General features: G+C 41.7%; 1 protein-coding gene across 1 annotated transcript in view; it reads right to left on the bottom strand.

The window, feature by feature from the left end:
• Positions 1 to 325: 325 nt before the first annotated feature.
• map3k9 (mitogen-activated protein kinase kinase kinase 9) overlaps positions 326 to 21,562 on the bottom strand; it is a 92,638-nt gene continuing 71,401 nt past the window's right edge. The window contains 4 exon segments of the mRNA XM_033026826.1: positions 326 to 3,101; positions 6,743 to 7,528; positions 12,076 to 12,188; positions 21,191 to 21,344. Of these exon segments, the coding sequence (XP_032882717.1) occupies positions 2,623 to 3,101; positions 6,743 to 7,528; positions 12,076 to 12,188; positions 21,191 to 21,344 (1,532 nt within the window). The 3' untranslated portion in view covers positions 326 to 2,622.

Here is a 21,562-nt window from a genome sequence, read left to right as displayed (position 1 = left end):
AATGTTGGCTTAGCTGGGACAAGATGTTGCTGCATAAGAAAAGCAATGTAGATGATAGAAGTCTGAAATAAAACAAAAAGATTCTAGAAATACTCTGCAAAATGGGAGCACAGTGGTCCATCTGGTGAAGCCGCTGCCTCGTGGCACCAGAATCCCGGGCTCGATCCTGACCTCGGATGCTATCTGTGTGGAGTTTGCACGTTCTCCCTGTGGCCAAATGAGTTTCCTCCGGTTTCCTCCCAAATCCCACAGATGTGTGGGTTTGTAGGTCAATTGGCCATTAACTACCCACAGTGTGTTGGGAGTGGATGAGAAAGTGGGATAACATAATGAATGTTCAGTGTGGACTCGGTGGGCTGAAGGGCCTATTTTTATGCTGTATCTCTAAACTAAAACCAAACTAAAGTGACAAAATGTTATTGATCCAGAATGCTAGTCCAAATCATCTGGGCTCAGGCCACTACATTGACTTAGCATCTACTGTGCCCACCTGATCTCATTGTTACCTGATGCAGAACAACATTTCAGCAGATGATCTGCATCAAATGGGTGTCCATCGAGATAGAACAAGCTCCGAGGCCCCAGCCTTAGATCAGGTTGACAGCCTTTGACAGCGCATCAGCTGTCACAAGCCTTTGAATAGTCAAAAGCCATTCAAATAACTTAAATTAAAATACTATATAATTAAATTATTAAAATAAAAATATTAAGAGCACTGAAGTGAATAAATATTTAAGAACATTAAAGTAAAGTAAGTTATTTTTCCACAAGGTTGGTGATCCCATTCAAATAAACAGAAATGTCGTTGGTATGCCAGGACATCCAGGAGTTAAGCCGAAGGGCCTGATGTGAAGTGCACCAACTCCTGTCAGCTCCAGTGGTGGAGCAGGAGGCCAGATGGGCCAACATCTAACTTCTAGCTCTTCTTGGGCTTCTGCATTTGGTCATGTGTGGACAAATGATTGTTAATGTGAGATTCAGCAGCATACCACAAGGTGTCAGGCAATTTGATTTAGACAATTAACTGTTTCTCGCCACATATTTTATTGAACCCACTGGCTATTTCCAGCATTCTATCCCACCCCACCCCACCCAGCTTCTTCCCTTTCTCACTCAGTGGCAAGAAAATAACCAATTGAGGTACAAGGTTATTACAGCAATCACATCAAATGAAACATCAACAGAATCAACAGAAAACTCTCCTTTCTGCATGCAAACCATGTTTCACCAATCTGTGCTGTCATTTTGTTGGAAAATTATTTCAAGCATGTACCACTAATTTACAATCATAAGGCATATAGAAAACATTTATAGGCAGTGGCCATTTCCAAATACTGTAAAGACCCTGTACTCCAGCTCAACAAAAGGTGACGCCACCCCCTCTCAGAAACAACAGTACATCTTTTTCCAATTTCTTATTATACATTATTAAAATACAGTCATCTTTGACTTTCAAAAATTTAGTGCAATAAACTCCCCCAAAAAAGCATTAAATACTAGTGGTCAGACATATAGGGGCTTGAGATGAACTCTGGAATATTAGATCCCGATCCTTAGATTTAGCAAGTACAATTATATACCATAGATGACTGAACAGCTGGGAAGATGATTGTTAATTCTAAGACTGTAATGAAGCGTTCCTCAATAGCTGATGTCCTCAATCCCAATTTTAAAAGAAAAATTCAAAACCATTTCAGGGAGGCAACCCAAGTTTAATCTTGTGACCGATATGTCCATTCAATTCCTCCCCACCCGTAAACCGTGTTAAAAGCTTGTGAAGGTTTATACAGGGAAACCATCAAGAAAGATGAGATGGTTTGGAACACAGATCAGAAAAAGGTGGCCAAACCAGGATGGAGAAAACACACAATACAAATACTTTGTAGTCTCCCAGTGTGATGGAATCTTTGTAACAGTTGTGAGAGTGATAAGAAGGTTTGTACATTCACCTCAAACGGTGGTGTCCATTCACTGAGCCTCTCGTTAGACCCAAATGTTGGTTTTAAAATCATTACTGATCTCAGGTTGTGGAATAATAGATTACTTCTACACTTTTGCTCTCAGTCCTAACCTTTCCCCATTTTGCTGTTTTTGCCATCCTTCTGCAAGAAGTAAAAACCAAAATGGTACCAGGTCTGCAGGGTCTCAGACATACGGTTATCTGGGATTATTGATAGGTTATTGGGATATGCATAAATCTGGTCATGCTTTTAGACTCTGCCGACATGCTTACCTTGAAACTGACTAAATAGATTACAACACAGGAGAATACAGACAAGTTTTTTTCGTAGTAATGGATCCTACTTGAACTCAGCCTCTATTTACTGTGACATGGTTCTAAACAATGTCAAAGTGAACAAGAATGGGAATACATTAAAAATATTTCAATTACGTACATTTAAAGGCGAGGTTTTGGAGCAACATGAGTGGAACTCCATTGAATAGATTCGAACAGCGTTTTTTATGTTGAGAGAATGAATTTGTGGATCTTGATTCCAAATTTGAAGTTCGTCAAGTTCCTTGGACGGTATTAGATGGCACTCAGTTCAAACCAGTCCTTATGTAAAAGTGCATTCCCAGTGCAAATTCCTTTCATAGATTCCTGTGAAATTAAGCATGCTGCTATGACCAGATATTTTGCTCCTGATCATGGGTTGCTATCCTGCGCAGGTTCATTTCTGCTCTGCAGAGGGGAAGTGTTCCATCACGACTCTGACCTTCCACATCTGTGTCTAACAATGTCCGCTCGCAGCCAGCATGTCCTTGCCTGTGGGGCAGAAAGGGTGGGAGCCCTGGCCTTTCCTCCACTGTGCCACTGCTGCTGAGGCAGGAATCCAGGTTGGATGGCGTCTCAGTACTGGAACTATTAACAGGGGAGTTGCTGTACATTTTAGTGGGCGAAACGATCCACCACGGATCTAGCCGTGGACGATTTGCAGAAGGACGTGGCCTAGGCACAAATTCCAAGGTCTTGGGCCTTTCCAGGGTGAAATCTTGCTTCATGCTTCTTCGTCTCGGAGTGGGAGGAAAGACCAGGTTGGGATCAGGCAGACGAGGGACTTCTGTTGGATCCCTGTTAGGGCTTGGGGTTTTACCTATACCTTAAAAAAAAAAAATTCATGTTAATCTTTCCAGTGCTCCCACTAAGCATTGTTTTGGTTAACAGTTTATTCCTTATTCCCATTATTACAGCCACGAACGAAGGAAATAATTAACTGGGTTAAAAATTTCATTAAATGGGTTTTCTTACAATGACCATGTGATTGGAGCCTCTCATGATGTTGCCCTACAACAGCCTGGAATGGAGAAAGATTTAATGTTTTATTTCTTCGTCCATGCTTCCGGCTGCTTTACTATGAGATCTAATGATAAAAAGATACTTAACATTAAAGATTAATGAAGTGACTTATTAACTAGCAGAGAAAGTGAATCTCCAGCTGATGTGTTAGAATTTTAATCTGGTATTTTACGCTGAGGACATTGAATTTTTATTTTGTGTATCGCGCGACAACAAAGAAGTTTGCCCTTCAGCCCACTGAGTCTATGCTAGCTCTCAGAGAAGTTCCATCCCTCCACGTTTCCCTGTTGTCCAATCTCTCTCACATGCCCAGCAACTCCACCCTGCTTCTCCTATCACCAAACTATACTAGGAGTAAGTTAGAGCAGACAACAGGCATTTCTTTGGGACAATGGAATGAAACAGGAGCACCAAGAAGAAATCATTGAACATTCGAACAGTACAGCACAGGAACAGAAACTTTGACCCACAAAGTCAGTGTCAAACATAATTTCTTAATCTCCTTTGTGTGCACTTGATATTAATGAGCATCTTCAAAAGCCTCCTTAATTGCACTGTTGTAAATGCTGCCATCATCACCACTGGCAGTGTGCTCCAGGCACCCAGCACTCAGTGTAAAAGAAAACTCGCCCTACTCATCTCTATTAATCTTTCCCCCTCTGACCTTAAACCTATGCCCTCTAATCTATGACATTTCCATCCCAGTTCTGCCTGTCTACCCTATCTATAATTTTATATACTTCTATCAGATCTTCTCTCAACCTCTAACACTCCACAGAAGACAATCCACGATTGTTCAACTTCTCCTGATTTAGCGAATATCCTCTAATCTAGGCAACATTCTGGTAAACCTCTTCAGCACCCTCTCCAAACCCTGCACAAACTTCCTGTATTGGGACGACGGGAATGTTCCATGGAAGGCATCCCATCAGGATGCATCACAACTTGGTTTGACGACGGCTGTCCAAGATGGCAAGAAATTACAGGGAGCTGTGGGTACAGCCCAGCCCATCACACAAACACGCCTCCTTCCAATCAACTCCATTTTCATCACGCTGCCTTGGGTTAGCAACCACTTCCACCTCAGTCATTCCCTTTCCTCCCCTCTCCCTTTGGACAGAAGATACAAAAGCCTGAAAGCATGTCGCACCAGATTCCAGAACATCTTCTTCCCCACTGTTATAAGACTATTGAATGGACCTTTTATAATCTAAGGCTGTAGACCAGAATTCCCAATCTATCTCGCTGTGACCCTTGCTCTAATGTTGTTTCTGCTGTTTCTCTGCAGCTTGCATCACTATACTCTGCTCCCCCTTTCCTTTCTCTTTCAGCACTACCTGTTGTGTTTTGTGCATGGTTTGATTGTGATCATGTTATGGTATAATTCCAATCCAACAAAGTTTTTCCACTGTATCTCAGTACGTGACAATAATAAATCAATGCCAATAGCAAATGTTGGAGTCAATCACAGGATGAGTATACCACTGGCAATGCTGGTATTTATCACTGATCTCCATTGCACCCGATCTGAGGAAGCAGTTTAGTTCCATTCATACTGCTTGTTTGGCATTACATCCTTGTGTCCAGTAGTGGGAGAGTCTAGGACCAGAGGACAAAGCCTCAGAATCAATGGACGTACCTTTCGAATGGAGACGAGAAGGAATTTATTTAATCAGAGGGTGGTGAATCTGTGGAATTCTTGGTCATTGGGTATTTTTAAAGTGAAGATGTTTAGGTTCCTGATTAGTTTGGATGTCAAAGGTTGCAGGGAGAAGACAGGAGGATGGTGTTGAGAGGGAAAGGTAGATCAGCCATGATTGAATGGCAGAGCAGACTCAATGGCCAAATTACCTAATTTTGCTCATATGTCTTATGGTCCCTGAAGGACATTGGTGACTGTGATGGGAGTGTACACCAATCAGGTATTTTTATGGTTACCATTACTGAGACTTGCTTTATTATTTAAATTACACAATTTCTTAAACTTGAAGCCAACTGTTTAAGATTCCCCAACTGCCCAGTGAGTTTCAAATCCAACCCTCTGGACCATTGGTGCAGAATACTGCTGCTGGTCATATGACTTAACCTTGGATAGATACTGTGCAAAAAGCTGGAGTAACTCAGCAGGTCAGTTAGCATCTCTGGAGAAAAGGGAAAGGTGACTTTTTAGGTTCTGACCCGAAATGTCACCGATTCCTTTTATCTCGAGCTGCTGCCTGACCCGCTGATTTACTCCAGCATTTTGCGTCTATCTTCAGTTTAAGCCAGCATCTGCAGATCGTTCCTACATAACTTAACCCTGGATTTGTTGAATGTTTTATATATTTGGTAGAGTGGACACTGTCGTAAATCTCCAATAATCTACTGTTCAACTGTTCAGAAATATCAATGGCTTATTGGGTGATGTTTCTTGTATTCCCCTGAGACACATTGGGGACCCAGTCCCCATGCTCCCCCATACTTGCCAAGGTGCCCAGTCCCCATGCTCCCCCATACTTGCCAAGGTGCCCAGTCCCCATGCTCCCCCATACTTGCCAAGGTGCCCAGTTCCCTTGCTCCTTTGAAACTTATCATATTCACTGAGGAATTTGTGATAATATTGTCTGTTAACTAATAAAATTAATTAACATAGGAACATTAATAGAAATAGCATTTAAGAGTCCAGAAACTCCACAAGTTTGACAAGGGCGGCACAGTGGCGCAGCGATAGAGTTGCTGCCTCACAGCACCCGAGACCCAGATTCGATCCTGACTACAGGTGCTGTCTGCTTGCAAGTTTTCCCTGTGATAGCGTGGGGTTTTTTCTGGCGCTCCAATTTCCTCCCACATTCCAAAGATGTACGGGCTTATAGCTGAATTGGCTTCTGTAAATTGCCCGTAGTGTATAGGATACAAAACTGGGATGACATAGAACTAATGTGCAGTGTGATGATTGGTTGCCATGGACTCTGTGGGTCAATGGCCTATTTCCACACTGTATCTATAAACTAAATAACATTTCCAAGTGTTTTAATTGCTGGAGTTTTTACATTGTATGGTTCACACGGGCAATGCCACCACCTGGCAAGGAGGAATGCCACGATCATGGAACATTTGTGCACCAACTGGATGGACATCAATTTTCCTAGTGCAGGGCAACAGATGTGAGCTCAAAGGCATCATATCGTTCTCTCTTATTGCCAAGAGATGGCTCTGCTTTGAAGCAGAGTGGGAGGGCAGGTCATGAAAAAAAAAAAAGCATAGGAAATTGGTTGTTTCTAAGTACAAGAACCACAAGTGCAAGATGGCAATGGATTGGCTTAAAAAAAATAGGAAAATGTGAATGGAAGAAATTCAATGGAAGAATGCGTATGGAAACCATATTGGTCCATTTCGATTATGCACCCAGTTCAATCAACACATTATTGTCCTGGAGTTAGCAATAACATGACATTGAGCACCTACCTGCAGCAACAAAGCCCAAGGTGCCATTAGATGGTGTATTCAGAGTCTGGGGAATCTGTTTAATGGCCCCATCGGAAGGAGTCCTTCTGTGACTCTGGTGTCTGGTGGTGCTTCTTGTCGTCACATGAGTTGGGGTCAATGATTGGTTAGGGTCCCGTTTGAAACGTTCGATGGTTATGTCTACCAAAGGATGATTTGTAATGAGCACTGAGCCCTCGTCCATTGAACTTGGTGTTGAGGCCATTTCGTACACCACCATTTCGTCGCTGTCTGAACGTAGCAAAGACCTCGTGGAGTTGCATTCAGAAATGGAAGACAACGACAGCAGCGTCAATGAGGAAGATGGATCGAAGGAGGGAATGATGAATTCTTCCTTCTTGAAGATGTTCCGGGAAGGAGGGCTGATGCTCCTTCGCAGTCGGCTGGTGCGCTGGAAAATGCCCTCCTTTTTTTTCTCCTCCTTGGGTTCAATAATTTCTTGTAAAATCTGGCATTTTCCCAGCTCCAGCAAGTCAAACCCCAAAGCCACCCCTGCCAGGACAGCCCCACATCCCAGGAGGACAAAGTCGCACTTCTTCCTTTGTGAGCCACGTTTACAGCTATTGGTGGGGGTGTGCTGGGGGGTGCTGGTGGTGGAGTTCACTGGAGTCGGCTCCTCATTATTGTCACCAACATCACCCTCCACTTCATCATTACAGTAGAAAGGCAAAGTGAGGTAGGACTGGGTGGGGAACGCAGATTGTTGCAATCTAGGATCGCAATCTTTAATGGCATTCCCATCATGTTCTGCAAGAAAAAGAGAAAGATCTATGAATCTGCATTGCGTCATAGTAAATTCTCTCAATATTCATCATTCCCACGGGTAACACCATCGGTTAACTTTTGATTCCAATCAGCTTACATCACAGCTGGCATCGAAGCTCCATTTACCATGCTGCTCTATTTTCGCATTTGCAATATTCTTACATAAAGGATATGAGTCTTAAAACCTACCACTCACCCACAATGTTTTCAATGAGAGAACACCAGATTTCCAATACCCTCCAGGGAAAAACAAAGTGCTTCCTGATTCTCTGCTAAAACACCTGGTTTAAAGATAATGTTTTCTTACTCAATATTTCCTCACGAGGGAAAAATGTTTCTCTTGAGGTAGCACAATAATAACTTAAGCCATTTAAAAATACTTCAATTGAATTACCGTTCAGCCCCACCCCGTTTAACTGCCTGAACTCAAGGGAAAATGTCAGGTTTAGTCATAATTTTGATAATTTTGTCTCAGTACCATTGTGGTAAATCTATATGCAGTCCAAAAACAATGCAACTTTCCAGAGATATAATGCCAAAACTTAAAATTGTTTTCCGTTTGGATTCTGGTAAGTTCCCTGCATGGTGGGTGCAGTGGTAGAGTTGCTGCCTTACAACACCATAGGCCCGGGTTTGATCCTGACTACTCCTTGCTGTCTGTACGGAGTTTGTACGTTCTCTCCGTGACCTGTGGGTTTTCTCCGAGTGCTCCAGTTTCCCCCCACACTCCAAAGACATGCAGGTTTGTAGGTTCATTGGCTTTGGTAAAATTGTATATTGTCCCTGGTGTGTAAGATAGCGTTGATGTGCGGGGATCGCTGGTCGGCGCAGACTCTGTGGACCGAAGGGCCCCTTACCACGCTGTATCTCTAAACTAATGTGAGATATAAATTCTTCAATTATGTGTTTTTGATATAAAATTCACGATAACCTTATACTTTAGGATTTATTTTTCTGCTTTGATTTCTGAAGAGGTTTCAAAACCAAAGCAAGGAACTGATTTTGCTAAATCATCTATCCCCTCAATTAAAGCTCTGCGGGGCATGCCGATCTACACCCTTTACGTTCTGAACAGGTGATCAAGGGTCAATTTAGGATCACATTTTTATTTAATTAAGGGAAAGAGGAAGAGAAAATTGACTGTTACAATGTCTTTACTGTGGGAGTGCTCAAATAAAATGTCACTAATTTAAAAGTCGGGAGTATGTTGTGAAATAGGTCCTATGCTTTTAAACAGTGAGAAGGGTAAGAAGCGAGTGAGGTAAGATTAGTGAAGCAGTGGAATCAAGAGAAAGCAGCGTTGGTTCCAAAATTAGAAGAAACTATTTGTCCAAGTTTTTCCCTTCTCCAATATTAATCTGAGTTTAGACTTCAAAAGACCTTTAAATCTTTGAAGCCACAGACAGGTACGTGGATGGGAAAGGTTTAGAGGGATATTGAGCAAATGCAGGCAGGTTGGACTAGTGTAGAAGGGGCATATTGGTCGGCATGGGCAAATTAGGTCATAGGGCCTGTTTCTATGCTGTATGACTATAACTGGTAAGTGCAGATTCTGCATAAAGCAACTTCCACAAGGAAATCCAGCACACACAAGCTGGAATATTTTGTAGAGCTGAGATATTGATCCGTTTTTTAACATGTTGCCTTTGTGAATAGCACTGAAATAAGCTAATAATAAAAAAAATAACTTTGCCAAGATCTATGTCATGCCAACAATGCAGTGCTTTGGCTCATTAATCACTGAGCACACAGAACTGAGGAGAAACATCAAAACCCTGTCAATAGAAACCCTGTCTCTTAGGGCAGCATGGTGGTGCAACTGAAGAGTTGCCGCCTTACAGCGCCAGAGACCCGTGTTCGATCTTGACTCCCGTGTGCATGTCTGAATGGAGTTAGTACGTTCTTCCCGTGACCTGCATGGCTTTTGTCCGGGGGCTCCAGTTTCCTCCCACACTCCAGACGTACAGGTCTGCAGGCTAATTGGCTTGGTAAAATTGTAAATTTGTCCCGAATGTGTGTGGGATAGTGTTAATTTGCAGGGATCGCTGGTTGCCATGGACTTTGTGGGCTGAAGGGCTTGTTTCTGCACTGTATCTCTAAACTAAACTAAACGTATCCTGCTCTGTCTGATTGCAGTCTAGTTTTAGAACCAAACTCTGATATGCATTGAATTAGTCAATCACAACTTAACTCCTGGTAGATCTGTTCAAATTGGCATCAATGGCTGTAGTGACCATTTGGCTTGTTTTGTGTGTCATTGATTATCGCATGTGTCTTTAAATTTTACACTGCCCGTTATATTGTTGGTGGAATTTATGACGTATTTTAGGGCGTTTTTGGAGCTACGTTTCTTGCGCAGAAGCTTAGTTTTTAGTGTAGTTTGGGAACAGCATTGGGAAGGCAAACCCTTTGACCATGCGAAGCGTAACGGAGACACGAGGAGTTTTCTAACCTTTAAAGCGATAAGCTGGAGTTCGATGAAGATTATAGTGTATGAGTCGGAAGAAGTTCGGATGTACCTTATTGTTTTTCATCAACAATAAAGAATATATTAATCAAAAGACTGTGTTATGAAGATTTATCTGTGAAGAAGCTCTGAAGGTCCCCGATGGAGAGCTCGTATGTGTATAACGACATCCCCCTTAAACATGTAGTCCACTTAGCAGCTAGAGGGAGTAATCTCTTGAATGATATAAAAATCTGCTGTTACATTGTCAAAGGATACCTCCGAATTCAGAGAAGACTTTGTTCTTTAAATTTAAAGACTTGGCAATCTGCCAAGACCTCTTTAAAATCATGGAGCCACAAGATGAAGGAAGAGCCATGCCTGAGGAACCCCAAGCTGACAAAGTCAAGCTTAGTCAAGGACAACCTGCCTGCCTGAGAGAAACTAAGAAGGAGGAAAACTCGATATGGGAACGAGTCAATTGAAAGCTACAGAAAACTCATGTATCGCGAAGAAACAGATAATACACAAGCTGCCTACTTGAAAGAGACTGAGAAGGAGAGAAACAAAGTATGGAAACAGGTTACCCGATTGAGAAACAGAAGAAACTAATGGAATCAGTACAGAACGCGATCAAAATGAAATCTAATATGAGCCAACAATGGAACCTCTGCCAAGAGGTTGGAAAGATACAAAATGTGCTGCTCTGTTCACAGCCGTCTCGGGAAGAACACATAAGTGGTGGGAAGACAAGGTGAAGATATTCAAGGGTTTCATGGATAAGGCAGAGGAGTGGTTATCTGAAATTATACCATAACTTAAGATCTTAGCGATGCAACAAGGTGCCAGAAGGGAAGATGAAATTACATCACAAGATAATATCTTGAAAGTATCTACACAAAGATCAAGACATAAATCTAGTTCTACAGCCAGTTCGGTATCAAGGGTTTCTGCTCGATGGGAGGTTGAAGCTGATCTAGCCGCTCTCTCAATAGAAGCGGATGGCTTGAAGATGAAACATGAGATTGAGCAAAATAAAGAGGAGATGAGGCGACAAGAAGAAGAGATGAGACGACAAGAAGAACAGATGACGGAAGAGATGATGCGACAAAACAGATGAGGCGACAACAGGAACAGCTAAGGTGACGAAAGGAACAACTGGAACTAGACACCAAGATGGTGGTGGCCAAATCAAAGAAGGAGATACTGGAATGTAATGGTTCAAGATGTAGCTCCAGATCATCGAAGACCATCGATGAGCTCTGGACCAAGAGGAAAAACTGTTCCAAGTGAGTCGGCAGTTGGATCAATTCCACAATCGAGGTCCACCGGATTTCATGGCTTTGGAAACCCATTGGAAAAGAGTAAGATGGGCAAAAGTTCATCTCAGCAAAGGAGTGCTAGATCAAAACAAACTAGTAATGGAGCGTCTGTGGATGCTCGAGACAAACCAATAGCGGACCACGCTTTTCCATGGCCTGATGCACAGGCTCGAGCAAGCCAATTTGAGTCACACACTACTTTTTAGTGTAGTTTGGAAACAGCATGGGGAAGGCATACCCTTTGACCATGCGAAGCGTAACGGAGACACGAGGAGTTTTCTAACCTTTAAAGCGATAAGCTGGATTTCGATGAAGATTATAGTGTATGTCGGAAGAAGTTTGGATGTACCTTATTGTTTTTCATCAACAATAAAGAATATTTTAATCAAAAGACTGTGTTATGAAGATTTCTCTGTGAAGAAGCTCTGAAGGTCTCTGACAGAGAGCGGCTAGAGGGAGTAATCTCTTGAACGATATAAAAATCTGCCGCTACAATGGCAATGCTTTGAGCCAAAGGTGGTCTAAATATATGGGGTTGGGTTTTACCTGCCCGACTAACAGCCTGTTTAAAAGAAAACAACATTTTCTATTAGTTAACCAGTCAGCATTATTGGAGAGTAACCTTTCCACTAAAGGAGAGAGGGAGATATTGGATGTGGGTAAGTGTTTACCTTTCAAACATCTCTCACAGTTAATATCTCAGATAAATAAAGCAAAGTTCAGTATTATAACATGTGTAAAATGGTGCACATTGCTTGTACCTATTTCATCGAGGCTAGTAAACCTGGGAACTATGGCAGCTGTCCGATGAATTTTCCCTGGATTGGAGGCACTGGATGGCCAGTCTTTGCTTCCGTTGACCAGATGCTTAAGGCTTGTGTTGGGAAAGAAGGGAAAAGAACGGAGCAATTGTCAGAATATTTAGTCAGTTGAGCATGTTTATAAGCACTCAATCAAGCATTTACTTTGCTACAAAGGCAGGTAGCCATCCTTTCCTTGACATATTCTCCAATTTCCCTCAGCTTTTGGAAGTCGCATGTGAATCCTGTTGAATGCTTCCCAGTAGTTTATCACTATTACTGCATTAGGCATGGTGGGAGTTGCTTGATCCCAAACCTCCTTGAGGATTTCTCTCTTCTTGTAGCTCCACAGTGAGCTGTACAGCCAAGATCAGTAATAAAAAATATGAAAATCATAGGCTTAAGCCTATGTCCATTACATACTGCTAATCCACAAACATGGTCATACAAACTAGGAATTTATAGCAATTAACTGAAAATTATCAAAGGAAACATTGCTATTAAAAATCTATATTTTAAAAAAAATAATAAGCCATCAAGTGACAAGCCCCATCTAAAAAACAACCTACATATTAAATATAGACCACTTTCTGTTTCTGCTCTGTATCTCTAAATTACACTAAACTATTTCAATTTATAGATCCTTTTTCCCAACCAATGAAGCAGGTTCACGTTCTGTATCGTAAATGATACAAAAAGAACCGGGAGCTAAGCAAAACAAGCTTCAAACTATTAATTTCTCATTGTTACTAGTTAGAAATTAATATTTGATGTGCTATAGATAGTGAATGCATTGATTGTGAGTTTCCCAAATATTGGAAAGGTTTCAGTGGACCGGAAAACTGCAAAAGCATAATCCCTAATCTAGAAAGACCAGAAAACAGAAAGCAGGAAGCTGAAGGATTGTCAATTTAACATCTGAGAAAAGTTTGGAACCCATAATTTATTAAGTGACATATTTGGGGTGATTTCCAGACTAAAATAGATATTCTACGAAGACAGATAGATAGTGTCTACATTCATTAGAGTTTAGGAAAATGATAGGCGAACTTCTAGAACTATGCCACTTTTCTAAGGGGCTAGATGGGGTAGATATTGAAAGAATGTTCTTGTCGTGAAAGAACCCAGAACTAACACATATATTCAGGATAAAAGCCACCCATTAGAAATTGCTCGAATTTGTTATGACCTTAACTGGCTTAGGGTTAACATTGTTGCCAATGTAAATGTAAGCACTTGCTAGGTAAATCAACAACACAAAAAGTGATTGCCAAATGTTATAACTAAAAAGCAACAATCATTCCACAAACATATTATATAAGCTTAGATGAGATCAAACCAGATCTACGTTGGATTTAACATTATTTCCAAAGCATTAGCCATTATAACTTCAAGCTGTCTCTCTGCTGAGGTAATCACCCTGGCCAGATGCCCTTCCATCAAGTCAACTTTATTTGTCACATACACATACAAGATGTGCAGTGAAATGTAAGTGGCAATGCCTGCGGATTGTGCAAAAACTACAGAACAGAACAAGTATTTACATGTTAGAAAATATTTTTTTTACAAAAGACAACACAACAGTAAATTAGTACGGTCAATTAGTCCCTGGTGAAATAAGAGTTTACAGTCCTGATGGCCTGTGGAAAGAAACTCCGTCTCATCCTCTCTGTTTTCACAGCATAACAGTGGAGGCGTTTGCCTGACCGTAGCAGCTGAAACCGTTCGTTGTTGGGGTGGTAGGGGTTGCCCATAATGTTGCTGGCTCTGAATCTGCACCTCCTGGTGTATAGGTCCTGCAGGGGGGGGCGAGTGTAGTTCCCATGGTGCTTTCAGCTGAACGCACTACTCTGCAGAGCCTTCCTGTCCTGGGCAGAGCTGTTCCCAAACCAGTTTGTGATGTTGCCGGACAAGATGCTTTCTACAGCCCCAGAGTAGAAGCACTGAAGGATCCTCAGAGAGACTCTGAATTTCCTGAGCTGCCTGAGATGGTAAAGGCGCTGCCTTGCCTTGCCTTACTCACCAGTGTGGCAGTGTGTGTTGTCCATGTCAGATCCTCTGTGATGTGGCCTCCCATGTATTTAAAGCAGCTCACCCTGTCCACAGTAGTCCCATTTATCTCCAGTGGCGTGTACGTCCTCAGATGTTGTGCCCTTCTAAAGTCCACAATCAGCTCCTTAGTTTTTGTGACATTCAAGAGGAGGCTGTTGACCTGACAGCAGAGTGCCAGATCAGCCACCTCCTCCCGGTAGGCCTTCTCATTGTTATCGAAGATCAGGCCCACCACCACAGTGTCATCAGCAAACTTGATGATGGAGTTGGAGCTGAAGCTGGACACACAGTCATGTGTGTACAGGGAGTATAGGAGGGGACTAAGGACGCAACCCTGGGGGGACCCTGTGTTCAGAGTGAGGGGGTTGGATGTATGTCTCCCCATCTTGATCACCTGGGGCCTGGCGGTGAGAAAGTCCAGGACACAGACACACAGGTGATTGTCCATCTAATCTTATTAACCCCTTGAACAAGACTCCTATATGGAAATCATTAATCCTTCCTGAACACTCCCGTGTAAACTTTAAAAACATTTCTTGAAAAACATTTCACCAATTCTTGTGGGCAACACTTTTCCCTTGCTTGCCCAATTATTAGATCTACCCATCTACACTGAATTCTGGACTATGTCCCCAAGCAGAACCCCAAATAATCTTTGGTAAATCGGGAGATTCAACAGCAATTCAGTAATTGAATGGAATAGTCAGATGGAGTTAGAAATTCTAGAATTTGGGATGACGTCGCACAGTGCGTAAAGCTCTATCCTGAACCAGTCAGTATATTCAGAGTTCAAATCCCATCCCACAGATCAAGATAACAGATCCAGGTTGCCCCTCCAGTGCGCTACTGCTCTAGGTGGATAAATAAAAAAAGATTTGGCTCTTATTATTTTACTGTTCTGAGAGTATACATTGCACAAATTGGCCATCACATTTCCTCTTTTCCAACAGTAATTCCACTCCATTGACTGCAATGCATTGTGTTGCTCAGAATTCATGGAACATCCAATACAAAGGCAAATCGTATTCCCAAGACAGGATAGATCCCTTTAAAGGAAAAAATGGGAATTCATCATTATGACCCAACATATAAAAATAGATACACACAGCCAGCTTTAATACTGAGAAATTCCAATCATGTGGAAAACTTGTGGGAAAATATAATTGAAAGTTAGATGTATGAGGATCAATCACAGTCAATTCTAGTTTTGAATGCTTTTTTTCTAATCAACGTGCTGACAGTTCCCTTCTGTATTCACAAATATTTCAATATATTATCATATAAATTCATAAGCACACTTCAATATTTTGATCATGTCTTCTCCAGTTTGCTGCAAAGTGCACAATCACATATAACAGGCCTACACCATCCAACACCACATAATTCCAGAAAGATTACTATTTTCATTTTAGAGAACACAGTCATATTCTAACTTCTTGCAACACTCCTTATGACTCAGGGACCTCCAAATAGCAGGCATTGATAATATCTGCAGCAATTCTGCCTGAGTTGATCTGTTGCCCATTCTAAATACTCTCTCAGGGGAGAATTTTGAGGGATTAGAATGGGTTTTCCTAACAAAGTTTATGCCAGTTTTATTTTCAAATCAATTTATACCATCTGCTCTCTCCAACACCAACTTGGAATAGAACAAAGACCCCAAAGGAAAATCTCTTATTTTGATGAACATTCTCAAATTAATAAATTAATAAATCTCTGGTCTTTCTTGCAGTGCTGCGATGCCCTTTTTTTTACAAAGCCAAATTTCTGAAGGACCATTTGCAACCCTCTGGATATCCCAAATGACTTTACAACCAATGAAGTACTTTTCAGGGTAGTTACAGCTTTCATGCAGGATACACGGCAGACAACCTGTTCATTGCAGGTCTCCAAAACAACATAATTATATCAATCAAATAGCCTCTTAGTTTAGCTTTCTGAGGAATTAGTGTCAGCTGGAACACCAATGCTCTTTGAAAGAGTGCTATGGAATCCTTTGAATCCCTGTGAGAAAAGATCATAAGTGATAGGTGCAGAATTAGGCCATTCGGCCCATCGACCACTCCGCCATTCAATCATGGCTGGTCTATCTCTCCCTTCTAACCCCATTCTCCTGCCTATGAGATCTGCTTAATATTTCATCTGAAAGATAGCATTTCCAGCAGAGCTATAATATCAGAATATAATAGAGCTGAAGTATCAGCTAGATTTCCTTACAAGGCAAATTCTCAATCTACTGTATGCGCAGTGATGGCATTCTCAGAAGCAATAATCTATCCACTGAATCATAACTCATAAATCGGCAAGTTGCCTAATTTCTAATCCCATTTATTATCCTAAAAACCTCTGAGTGGGAGAAAACAGCATTTCCACTGACAAAAAAAATAAATATGATTTCCTTCATGTTCAAACTCTGAATCCAAGGAACAAACCCTTTCACCTTCAAGCAAACTAAAAAGGTATTTGAAATAGGTTAGTCCACTCATGCAGAAAAACAGCATTCATTACAATTTAGCTTGATCAGTGAAAATAAATGAAAACCGATTTTAAAATGTGCTGCTCAAAAATGCAAATATTGGAGTTTGAGAAAATAAGAAAAGCAATATTAAAATAACCCTGCTTGCATCATTTTTCCCTCTCTCCCATCAACCATACAAAAAAATATTGCACGTTACATTGAACCAGTTGTTTGATAAAATCTCTGGCTGTTCTGTGGCTTGTGGAAAAGGAAATCCATCATTTGCTTTGACTATTTTTTAACTGTATGGAAGTGGATTAGGGCACATTGGGCATTTATAATTTCAAATGGTTTTATATTTTGCACAACTCCATTTTGTAAAAGATAGACACGAACTGTTGAAGTTACTCAGTGGGTCAGGCAGCATGCCTCGAGAAAAATAATATGGGATGTTTTGGGTCGGAACCCTTCTGCAGACTGAAGAAAGGTTCCGACTCGAAACGTCACCTAATTATTTTACTCCAGAGACGCTGCCTGACTATGCTGAGTTACTCCAGCATTTTATGTCTATCTTCATATAAACCAGCATCTACAGTTCCTTCCTAGACATTCTGTAAAATAAAGACTCGAATAATAAAAAGTTTTCCAATAAATTTACAGAAACAACATAGAGATACTGGATCTCAATCTATGACTCCCAGTCAGTTTTAATTCCATTCAACTTTATGTCTTAACAAAATGGACTACTTGGAATTGGGGCATTTGGCCTTATTGGTTTATACCAGCTAGAGCAAAAACCTGCAGTTACAAACAGAGGAGAGAGAAAAGAACCCGAGTGAAACAGAGGCATTTTTGTGGGAGAAAAAGACAAGATAAAAAAGTGTTGATTCTCATTTTCTCTCTATTTCAATGATTTTCATCTCATCCGTCAGTTTTTTATAGTGCATGCTACTTTGACAACTTTATCTGCACCCTACCACAGACACCTCCCTCTATTTTTCCATTCCTCCTCCTCCAAACAATTTAAAGTGTTTGTTCCCCCACTTTTCCAGCTCTGATGGAAGGTCCTCGACACAAAACGTCGACTCCACAGGTGCTGCTCAAAGTGCTGACTGCTTCCGGCTTTTTCTACATTTGATTCATACCCGTTTGTAATCCACACAAATCTCTTCTACCCACTCACTTTCATCTAATCCTACAAGTATTCATAAGATCATAAGTGATAGGAGTAGAATTAGACCATTCAGCCCATCAAGTTTACTCCGCTATTCAATCATAGCTGATCTATCTCTCCCTCCTAACCCCATTCTCCTGCTTTCTCCCCATGACCTCTGACACCCATACCAATCAAGAATCTATTTATCTCTGCCTTAAATATCTCCACTGACTTTGCCTCCACAGCCCTCTGTGGCAAAGAATTCTACAGATTCACCAACCTCAAATTAAACAAATTCCCTCATTTTCTTTTCTCTTTCACATTTTAAGCAGTTCCCCTTAAATTAATGTTGTTTATCAAGAGCAACTGCTCCATGTGATGGCAAATTCCACTTTAGGTTAATTTAGTTTAGAAATACAGCATGGAAACAGATCCTATGTCCACTCTAGTTCTATGTTATCCCACTTTTGCATCCACACACTAGGGGCAATTCACCGATTTACAGAGAGCCAATTAACCTACAATCCCCTACATCTTTAGGATATGGGAGGAAATCGGAGAACCCAGAGGAAACTCACGGACTCACACATGGGCGGAAATCCCGGGGAGACGGGGGGACACGTTCACCCCCCCCCCCCCAAGTTTTGACAGGTGGGGGACAATCCCCCCCATGTTTTGTAATCCGGATTTTAAAACACGGTGAAAAAAAAATCTTTTAAAAACTACGCTTTCCATGAGACAATGGGGGTGGGACTGATGATCGAGGGCGCCGATTGGACGAGAGAGACGTCAGTCAGCAGGCAGTGGGGGGACCATGATGATTCAGCGTGATGATTGGAGGAGGGAGGTGTGGTTCAGAGGCGGAAGTAGGGGGTGGGACTGAGGATAGAGCGCGGTGATTGGAGGTGGGAGACGTCCTGGTGGAGCAAAGATCACAGACCGGAGCTTGAATCAGCCCTTTCATGGGGCTTTTCATTGCCTGGCCCGGCGCGTCTTAAAAATCAGCCGCGGGTTCTTCCACCGCCCCGCGGTCAAATTGCTGCATTGAGGCAATCGAGGCTCCCGATGTTGAAGCCCCCGCCGGGGTGAAATACCCCGCGAACGGGCCGATTGAAGCCCCACGATTCGGGCGGACGAAGCTGCTGTTGCTGGAGTTCGGAGTCGGTCACCAACCAGGTCAGCTCCCGATGTTATCGTCCACAGGGCCCACGGCTGAAGCCTCCGAAGCCTCATGTGCGTGTGTGCGCATGCGCGCCCAGCGCAAAGAAATTGTGTGTCCCCCATGCTTTGATAGCGATTTCCGCCTCTGCGCTCACAGAGAGAATGTGCAAACATCACACAGAACAGCACCCAAGGTTAGGATAGAACCCGATTAACTTTAAATTGAACAATTATGCTCAATCTAACCCTTGATTCGAGCATACAAATTTTCACTCAAATTCTTCACTGTTGATCATTTTAGTTGCGGCTCTGGTTTTAGGTTGCTCTGAGTAGTGAACACATTTAAAAAAAAATCTTCTTGAGCAATCCCAAGATAATATTATAGACCTGCACCAGGTCACCCACCAGCCCTCTCTTCCAATTAAGTTCCAGTTAAGAAGGGAAAACCAACATTTTGTGGATATCATTTTTTTTTTCTTAAAGTATTTCAGGTTTGATCACTATGTTGCCGAAAACTATGAAAGCAATGTGTCAACCAACCCCCTGGCAATTTCTTTTGCAAGAAAGCCCAGAGGGATAACCTGTACAATCAGCTAACTTGAGGTTGGTTTATTAGCTGTTATGTCTCTTGACTGAAGGCAAATGAGTGACTTTCAAAATGAAAAAGCAATTTCTTAAAATGTATCAATGCGTTTAGAAATCTAGCTGTTATCTCCAGTTTTCAATGCTACTTATTAACAATTCAAAGAAACAGAATCTCAGTTTGATCCAAAAGTCCTAAAGTATTTACCAGGACTGAAACAAACGTGTAAGCCAGTGGAATACTAGACTTGAATAATTTTCTTGTGTAGACTATCTTGCTGCCCAGTTACAGGATGGGTGTAAATCATGAGGGACATATTTAGAGGGATACCCCAGTCTGCTGATGAACAATCTAGTAATGCAATATAACACCTGAAGTTTGCAACAGGGTGGTGAATAGTTAAGATTAGTTTGAGTGGTGTGCTTTATTGGAAGAAGGTCACACTCTGTGGGAATAGTGAATCTAGGGACAGGGACAGCAGGATTCAGCAATTCAGATACATAAATAATAGAACTAGTGATGCAGGTTAATAAGGATTAAAATGCAGATTAGCCAGACTATTACACAAACATAGATCAGTTGATTTGAGAGTGGCATGCTAATAATGTATGGCAGAAAAATATGTTGGTCTCAGCTCTAATATGGATCAGAAAGATTCATAAAACGACTAACATTTCTGGATTAATCCTTCCAGAACTTGCAAGAGGGAGCTATTGATCTTGTTGCCATGTGATTGTTAGATTAATACAAGGTCATAAATGATAAGAACAGAATTTGGCCATTTGGCCCATCAAATCTGCTCTGCCATTCAATCATAGCTGATCTATGTCTCCCTCCTAAACCTATTCTCCCCACAACCACTGAAACCTGTACTAATCAAGAATCTATCCACCTCTGCCTTAAAAATATTCATTGCGGGTACTTGAGCATAATTACCTACTCATATCAAATTATTATTGAAACGTATACTTAATCTCACATTATCAACATATTTTTTTTTAAATCTCTAATCAATCAAAGGAACTTTCCAAATGGAAATAAATCATGAATTCACCCCAAGTGGATAGATTCAATGCCAGTGACAACTGAGCCGGCACTTAATTTAAAAGTTGGCCACAGCCCAAAGGTTCCTAGTTGTGGAGCTTCATCAAGATTGCAGGTTCCCAAAGGGGACCAATGTGAAAACCTCCACAGCCAAATCTCATGCACCAGAAGATAGCCAGATTCAGCACTTTAAATTACTCCACTAATACTGGGAATGTCAAGTGTGCTTATTTCTCATTTGCACCGGATACAAACTGGAACAAAGAAACTCTTCCTTGCTGCAGCTTCAACAGCACATTAGTCATAACATTAGAGCAAAGGGATTTCCCCCAAAATCAGGATCAGCCACCCCGAACCTCTCCTCACCTTTCAAGACTCAGCTACCCCAAACTATGCGGCAAGAAGAGATGGAGTTAAAGTGGAGAGAAGTGCGGGCCATCCTGTGGACACAAGGCCATCTGTATGGATGGTGGATGCCACGAGATTCAGAGCATTATCCATGAGGAGTTTCTCTACCCATTTCATCTGAAAATACCTGTATACTATGAAAATGTATGGGAAAAAATAATTTAACATAGCAGCACAGTTGAACAGCAACAGAAATGGGAGGTTCTTCTCTTACCTCTCTTCCACACCACCAAGGTCCTTCTGGTGCAAAGAGCTGGGGCCCCAGGTTCGACTTTTCTTTCTATGCCCTTTTTTCTCTTCCTCATCACTCTCTTCTCGCTGAAACACTGAACTGCGGACCCAGGTCTTATTGCTTTCACCTGGTGTTACTATGAAGAGGTTAAAAAGATGGCCGTTTATCCCAGTAGTTTCATATCAGTCACTGGCAAAATAATTTAAGATTATTGAACATGTAGGACTTTGATAAGGCTTGCCTAGCAATGATTTATATATTTACTAAAGCCGACTACATATGGCTTGGAATCAATTCATTATGTATGGAGCCCCGATGCCCAATGTCCCAACTCTCCATCGGTCTCCTTGCCTT

Source organism: Amblyraja radiata, chromosome 9, assembly GCF_010909765.2.
Source record: "Amblyraja radiata isolate CabotCenter1 chromosome 9, sAmbRad1.1.pri, whole genome shotgun sequence".
In the NCBI taxonomy this organism is placed as follows: domain Eukaryota; kingdom Metazoa; phylum Chordata; class Chondrichthyes; order Rajiformes; family Rajidae; genus Amblyraja; species Amblyraja radiata.
The sequence above is the reverse complement of the archived record's forward strand: the minus strand, read 5'-3'. Positions and strand labels throughout refer to the sequence as shown.